Source organism: Labrus mixtus, chromosome 11 (assembly GCF_963584025.1).
Source record: "Labrus mixtus chromosome 11, fLabMix1.1, whole genome shotgun sequence".
Lineage (NCBI taxonomy): Eukaryota > Metazoa > Chordata > Actinopteri > Labriformes > Labridae > Labrus > Labrus mixtus.
In genome coordinates, this window is record NC_083622.1 from 26,811,801 (window position 1) to 26,820,161 (window position 8,361).

An 8,361-nucleotide genomic window follows, 5' to 3' on the forward strand; every position below is an offset into this window, starting at 1 on the left:
GGACAACTGAAGAGATGGGATCTGCAACATTAACTTGATTCACGGCTGCGGCGACTGAGTGACACTCCATAAACCTCAGCGGGCCGCCGCCGGGCCCCGCCGACAGCACCCCATGGCTAATGTGAGACACACCAGCATAGCCTTACCACCCCCCACAGCACACACACATTCAGGGACTGGCATATACATACAAATGATCATATATCGTGGCACACATTTTGCAGACGCACACACCTAACAGCCTAACATCCACCTACATATTGACACACACACACACAACATTTGATTTGCTAAATTCACATAAATACATACATTAACACAAATTTGGCACAAACTGACCAAAATATGCCCTCTTTCTCTTGCACACACAAACACACACACACACTAAGTCACACACACAAACAGGTTTTATGGTAATGCAGCAGAAAGAGTTATTGTCCTCTCTAGCCGACCTCTCAGCTCGTAGCGTTTTGGCGTAGGCAGTTAGCATGGGCTCTGTGTAAATAGGTAACCTCTGCTGCTCAAAATGCCAACTTCCTCTGGCTGTGTGCAGCACTGCTGACTCCATCCACAAACTAACTACTCTGCTTGTCACTTGAGATACAAATAGTACGATCCAATGTGATATATAGTGCACAGACTTGGTGCCTGTGCTCTGCAGTATCGTGGAGAATTACTTAATAGTTCACCTATACATAAGTGTAGTTAGGAGAGGGATGTGCACCAAGAAATGTGAAGACAAGTAGAGACAAGAGGCAAACTAAAAAGCCTTCTCTGTTGTCAATAGCCAGGAAAATGTACCATTCACATGAAGTCATGGTATTAAATGTGGACTAAATATTCCAAACAATTGCTCTAGTCCTCCTTTACAGTAAAAAGACACAGTTTGTAGTTTTATAGAATTTGTAGTAAATGCTCTGCATCTCCCAAAAAGCCACAAAAATGCTTTGCACACATGCACAAAACTCAAAAAATGTTCAGGTTTAGCTGCATGTGTGAATGCTAACAGGCTAATTTAACGCCCAACTTTAACTGGAAATTTTCCTGCCGGCCCTCCTAGTGAAATTTTTTAATGTGAAGTCGGGCTGAGCCTATAGAAGGCAGCAGGAAACATTAAGGAAATTCACAGCGAGCGGGCAGGCGGGGGTGATGGCGTTGATAACATGTGACTGGTGAAATCTTAATGCTGCTTCATTTTCTTTTCTGCTCGCAGTATGTTCTTTTCCACTAATTCATTGATACAGTAAGTATGTCCAGTTATACCCCAGCCCTGACGTGTTGTTTCCGCCATCTTGGATTACATCAGCATCTGTTTTAACATTAGGTCTTGCCTGCTTTACCTGTGAGAAAACAGCTGAAGACAAAACAATCTACTGAGAGGGAGAGTAAAAACAGCTTGATCCTTACAGATGCTCTGAATCTGAACTCTGCTGAAGTGGAATGGAGGTGACTGGGGCGGAGGAGAAAGGGTCGCAGAGATCGCACTGAAAAGACAGATGGACTGTGGAAGAGAGGGAACAGGTTTTAAAATTTGACAGCAGCAGGATGATTGGTTTGGAGTGGTTGTGGCAGAATCTGGTTGGTTAATTACTTACAAACGGCCATCATCAGCTGATCACCAGAGGGGTGAGAGACGGGGGAAGTGGTCGAGGGAGAGGATGAAGTTGAATGAAGAAATGAATGTGTGAGAAAATCAGTCTTCCTGCTTGAACTTCCACTCAGCTCCATTTGTAACTTTTCCGTCAAGATGCCCATTATGATTGAAAAGCAAAAACACATTGGTGAAATGGTCTCCAGTTTCTGCATGAATTTGAGATTCTTTATAAAATGAGATTTCTGAAGATGAAGCTTCTGGAATTATTCTTGCTTAGCTCCTTTACTAAACTAAACCTCACATATGTCGACTGATGTAGGTTTGGGCTTTTCATTTCTAAAGGTTTTCAAATCGAGCCTTGGTGCTTCAACAAGGTTCTCCGCATGTATCTTGTTGTATGCTTTAGTTGTGACATAAGTAAAGGGAAAATTCATATATGGAAGCCTTGAAGGAACAGGAAGCATTGATAGAAAAACACTTTTTTTAGAGTTTTGTAGACAATCTATAAATGCTCTACAATCTTCAGTGTTAAAAAAAAACTAGTTTTCATTGAGACTATCAAGTGTGTTTTCTGTCCAGGCCATAACAGTTCTATATGATGTCGGAGACACTCTTAACACATAAAGGTTCCACATTCATTTCTCCAGCAATTCATGTTGAAGCTCTTAAAAGGTACATCCAGTATTAGTCCAGTGTATCCACAGACTCGTGTTCACTGCGTACTTGTTCAATAAGAGGAAGACTAGGCGCCAACACATCTCTGTGGCTGTTTACTCTGGAGAAAGGACGGGCACGGCTGGGTCAGAGGCTGTTTGCAGCGAGACTCTGACTTTCTGATCACATTGTCACAGTGTGAGTGCAGGACATTAAATGTCTGGGGGAGATAGGAACATCAATGATTGATGAGTTTGTTCCTGTATGTATTCTGAGATCTGTGATCTCGTCTGCACTCTTGGGTGGGAAACCTTGTACCTCAAAATGTCAACTTTTCAGGAAACCAAGTTCCAAACAGAGGTTGTCCTGTTATTTTATGAAAAGTTCAGAGAAGAGAGAGAATTTTTAGAATCTGAAAGGGTTTCATGAGTCTTAACAGTTGTACCATTTCCCATACAGTGCTAATCTTTTGCAGGAAAAACAGTCAATGAAATTGTCCCATATGTGGTCATATAAGTGTCTCTTCAATATGTTCATCTGCGCTCAGAAGCCGAGGCGAGTCTCCTCTTCACTGTCTCAAATCCCCATTTCTCTGCATAGATTAGCCCTACAAGTGTCTGAGACCAGCGCTGTTTAAACAATGCCATTTCTAACACTGTTCCTGTCACCTTGGAAACGCCATGGCAACCTGTGATCTGAGAGGGCACAGTGTGGCTCAATTAGCACCAGCCGTATCTCAGCGCACTCGTCTGCCAAACTAATATCTCTGTATTCTGTCTCCTTTCATACATTAATGACACAAATACATGAAGTGTGACATCACCTTTTAGAGCAGCTTCCTCTCTTCATAGCTGTCCTCCTTTTTGTTCACAGCTTTGGCTGTAAAAACAGAAAGTTCAACAGCAATGCTTACTGAGAGTATTAGTGGAGAAACTGAAGAAATGAACATTCCTTTGTGGCTGGTTTTCTTCCCCGGGGTTTGATTGTGAACATCTTGCCTTTGATTTTCTGTTTGGACTCAAAAACTTATTTTCTATCTCTCTTTTTACAGACCACCGTCGTCTTACTTTACTGTTATAAAACATGCATTCACAAGGGGAATATTTCAAGTGATTCAAAGTCCATATCCTTCTGTTGGGTTTTGGTTTTCAGTTTAAGCAGTCAATGAATCTTAATTTAAAAAACGTGAAAACTGAAAAAGGTGAGCTGTAGTAAGAAATGTGTCTCTGTGTTCCCCAGGTATCGTGTCCAAGTCTTTCGAATGTCGCCTAAAGGGTCAGGGGGCAACGTTTGTGGAGACAGAACTGGTGGGCTCCCCTATGAGTAAGAAGGGCTCGAATGATGCATCCGGCCACGACGGCTCCATCCAGCAGGTCATCATCATCCAGGGCTATGGCGAAGGGAACGTGGCCATCGACCAGGCCCTGGAGGAGTCGGCCGCCGCCACCCTGCAGACGCTGGCCATGGCCGGACAGGTGGCGGAGGTGCTCCACATCACAGAAGACGGACAGGTCATCGCCTCAGGCAGAGAAGTGGCCTCCGCTGGGGCCCACCTGGCCGGAGGCGGCACCCAGTACGTGGTGCTGGAGTCCGGGGAAGCCAGGAAAGGGCTGCGGGCCGTGACAAGAGGAGGGGTAGCAGGACAGAGTCAGATGGTTTCTGAGTCATCCACAGCTCTGGACGCTCTCCTCAGCGCCGTCAGCGAAATGGGCCATCAGGAGGAAATGCAAGGAGAGGCAGCTGTCGTTCATGAGGTGGTGACCTCTGAGGGAGCGGAGGATGTGCAGAGCGGGGCTCAGTCGGAGGTGAAACAGGAGCAGGAGGAGATGCAAGTCATCCAGGAGAGAGGCCGGGGGGACATGCAGGAGGTGCTGCAGCTCGCAGCGTCCCAGATGATGAAGGAAGGTTTGACACAGGTTATTGTTAACGACGAGGGGACACATTATATCGTTACCGAGCTGGACAACTGCACCTTACAGGTGGAGGAAGGCGTGTATGAAGGGTCAGGGGCAGGAGAGGAGGAGGAGGAGGCGCAGCAGACAGAGCAGCAGGAAGGAGAGGAGATGGTGGTGTATCTGGATGGAGCCCCTCATAACATCGTGCTGGAAGGCTAGAGGAAGGACAAAAAAACAAGATCAAGATTTATAGTTTAATGGGAAATCAAAATTGGTCTTCCTCTCCCCCGCCCTCATTTTAACCCTGTTTGAATCCTCTTTTTTTGTTTTTTTACATCACTTCTGTTTTGTTTCTTTACTCCTCTTTGGGGCAAAGCTAAACTCAGGTTGAACATCATTTATTCAGAGGGACAGTGGAGGAAAGAGGTTTTGGTGCTAAGTGAGTTAACTTGATATCCTCACCACCACCACCACCAGGACTACAATCCCCACCTTATTAATGCCATGAACGATTTAAGAACAACATATCCTCCTGATATTCATTTTCACAATTCTAATATTTTGAGTGTTAAATTATAAAATAAGAATAGAGAACGACATGTATTCCTCTCTCTAGAGGGGAAAACAAACTTTTCATGCAAATGCTTTTTGTTTTCTTTGAGATACATTGGTTGAAGTTTTGTTCGTGGTGTAATGATTTCTCATGTGTCCAAAGACACGATAGTTTCATTTGTCTTTTTTTTCTGTAGTTTTATTTGAGTTTTTTCCCCTGTAGTAATGATGATCAGTTCTGAAAATCAGAATTTCATGGATTTGAAGATTTTTAAACCAGATCCTTAAGATGATTTATATGTAACAAATTAGAGTTGATAATTCTACAGTTCAGTCATCTTAAAACATGAATGCAATTTCATTTTTTGACAATAAAGTTTGCTCTTGATTTTTAACAAGCATGCCCCGATTTTTTTTAAAGCATTTGTTGTCAATCATGTCAAGCACACATCTCAGCATCAATACTGCGATTACATGTAGAGTACAGCCTTATGAAAGAAGCAGCATGCACATACATGTATCACATACATGCATCACATGCATGATGGCTCCCATCATGCCTACTGATCACTAACACAGTCATTATCATCACCATCACCATTATCGTCATCATGATCACCATCATCCTAATCGTCATCCTCTCTTCTCTGCCCATCAGGCCCATTCTGCTCATCGTGTACAACACACTCATCCTTTTTCTTTCCCCGCCAGTGTTCAGCACTGGAGGGAGAATCAATATTCATTTAGGCCCCTACACAGACCTGCTTTTCTGATGGAGTGAGTGGGAGAGCGCTATGACGGCTGCAAACACAATGGCCGACCGCTGAAAGTAGAGAGACAAAGCACTCATACACACCGAGGACATCAAAAGATCATCCCTTTAGCACACGCGTGCACACACTGCGCACGCAGAGCGAGAAGGTGGGCTGACAGAGAGAGAGGGAGAGAGTGGTGGAGGAGTGGGCAGGAAAAGTGAGAGGATTACCGATGGATGTTGAGAGAGGTGAGGCCAGAGAGAAGTGAAAGAGCAGCAAAATCCACAACCACCCAGAGAGGAGGGGGCCTGTAATTTAACAAAACACCTGTCTGCCTTTCAGCCTGTCTTTGTCTCCTGCTCCGGGTTCTACTTGTGGACTCACTCACTCTTTTCACGCTCTTATTTTTTCCCATTCAGCAAAGATGGGCAGGTGTATGAAAGGTCATGTTCTCTGAGTGAGCATCAATACCTGCCTGAGAGCAGAGAGCCAAAGTTTTTATATCACTCTGAGTGGTTAGAAAAGTTACACTAACATTGAAGTGCCTCACATTGAATCATTTAGCACCACCTTAGAATTGACTCATGTCAAACTACAGACAGAGGTGTGTTTGTCTGTGGGAGTAGTTGTAGTAGGTGGTCAATCATTTACAGACACGAAAAGATAAGAATAATTCATCATTACAATGTTTTTAATTTCTATCCAGACAATAGTCTTACCACTATTCAGATGTAGCCACCGCTTTGACGGTTACTGATCTTAGCTCTGGAAACACTGCTATTAATAATGATAGTAATAATAAAGCGCTTTCGTGTACTCAAAGACACTGCACATAGTTTAAGTTAAAATATTAAACAACATAAAGATAAAGTTCCAGACCTTCTTTATTAAGTTATTTAAAAGCCTTTAAATATTATCCATTTTAATTTCAAAATTGTAATCAAATTTATTTTTACATAAAGCAAATAAATACATAATACATTTTTATCATTTCTAGCCAACCTGTTTGTCAAACTTTATTGACCAAACTTTCAATGTCATAGAAAGAAAACAGTTTAGAAGAGTTGGTATAATCAATATATATATTGATATAATATTGATTGGTCGATTGAATGGATAAAATTGGAGACACAGGGAGCCGTTGGTCTAGTGGTTAGTTTGTGCAAGCCATGTACCGAGGCTGCAGTCCTCGAGCGACCTGTTGCTCATTTGGAGCATGTCATTCCCCTCTCTCTCTCTCTCTCTCTCTCTCTCGCTCTCTCTCTCTCTCTCTCTCTCTCTCTCTCTGATTTCTGACTATTCACTGTCCAATTTAGGTTTAAAAAGCCCAAAAATAAATCTTCATAAAAAATATTGGAGACATGTTCTCACCATGATGGTTTACAGGGGAAGTAAAGTATCCAGAGTAGACTTCATAAATCTGTCAATAAGAACAAAATGATAAAAAGGTTATTTCTTTTTTGAAAATACCAAACAGGAAATGTGTTTTGTTGTTTGATGTATGAACGTTTTACTATGTTCTTTATCACATTTCTTCTCCACACAATCATGAATATGACATTTTCTCATTGACCTTATATGAAAGGAAAGGTCATCTGTGACACATCAAAACAGCTCTCCATTGATGGTGTTTGGCTTCTGAATAGGAATCTGTCTGTCTGTCTGTCTGTCTACTGCCATGCTTTCACATAATTCTGCAGTGATTGTGTATTGTATCGTGTGCATCTCCACCCTCCCCGTGTTGCTCTCTAATCAGGGCTGGATGGCTCATTATTAACTGCAGCAGGCCACTCGTGTGACATGGGAGAGAGAGAAATTAGCAGCTGTCACCCAGTGATGAGTTCATTTCCTGACAGGCCTCTGCTCTGAAGAGTCCTGCAGCAGACGACCAGACGGCTGATGGAAACCTGCTGCTGATGCTTAATTGGAGAGCCGGAAAAGGGCAGGGGGGGGGGGGGGGGGGGGGTCAGTGGAGAGATGAGTGTAAAGATGTGGAAGCATGGGTGGAAGTAACACATTATAGTGTCAAGCAACACTAAGGATGTAAATATATTTCAGGCTACTTCTTTGGTATTATCAGGCTCATTCCTGTACAGCCAGGCACCGTTCGGTAAAGCTACTTTTACCAGATGAGGTACCTCAGTCTACTGCATAACTAAGACTTTGTTTGACACATTTGTTGAACACTGATCACTTTAATTTGAAATAAATGTTACTTTAGATGCCCTATATTGCTATGCTCGATCGTTTTATAATGAACAGCAGATCATGACCGTGTCTATGTTGGGTAATGCAATAAGTGCCTTTGTAATATTGGGAGTTCCGTTTATGTTTCGTTTTTTCTCTCTAGCTTGCATGGACTTATCGATTCATCCAGCCGCCCAGGTGTGATAAGGCCTCAGAGTGAGAGGTTGGAATCAACAAAGCAGCAACGTTTGACCTTAACCTTTCAAGCTTTTGTTTAATTCTGGACCAAATGCAGCCGAACAAAAAGAACTTGAACAGCAGTCTTTTGATATCATCTGGACTTGCTGCTGAGTTAGATGCTATCCCTTTGCATAGCCAGCCTTCCCTTTTTCAATCCTACAAATCATTTAGCAGACACTTTAGTCAAAAGTGACGGTTTGATTCCCAGCTCCTGCAGTTACATGTCTGATCTGAGCAAGACACTTAACCTAAAATTGTTCCCCATTCTTTGTTGGCACCGTATGAATTGAATTAGTTAATACTGATGGAAACTTTACATCCTCTGTCATCAGGGTGTGAATGTGTAGGTGTGACCAGCTGTGTAAAAGTGCTTTGAGTGGTCAGAAGACTAGAAAAGAAATATACAAGCTCAATCCATTTACAGTGCACAGGCAGTGCACATTATACAGGCGAGGGACACATATTACTGTTCCAAAAACATGCA

The 8,361-nt window shown here is 42.8% G+C and overlaps 1 protein-coding gene across 1 annotated transcript in view; it reads left to right on the plus strand.

The window, feature by feature from the left end:
• znf407 (zinc finger protein 407) overlaps positions 1-5,093 on the plus strand; it is a 158,791-nt gene extending 153,698 nt beyond the window's left edge. Inside the window, exon 10 of the mRNA XM_061051142.1 lies at positions 3,488-5,093. Within this exon, the coding sequence (XP_060907125.1) occupies positions 3,488-4,362 (875 nt within the window). The 3' untranslated portion in view covers positions 4,363-5,093. The remainder of the gene's footprint in view (positions 1-3,487) is intronic.
• The last annotated feature ends 3,268 nt before the right edge of the window (positions 5,094-8,361 follow it).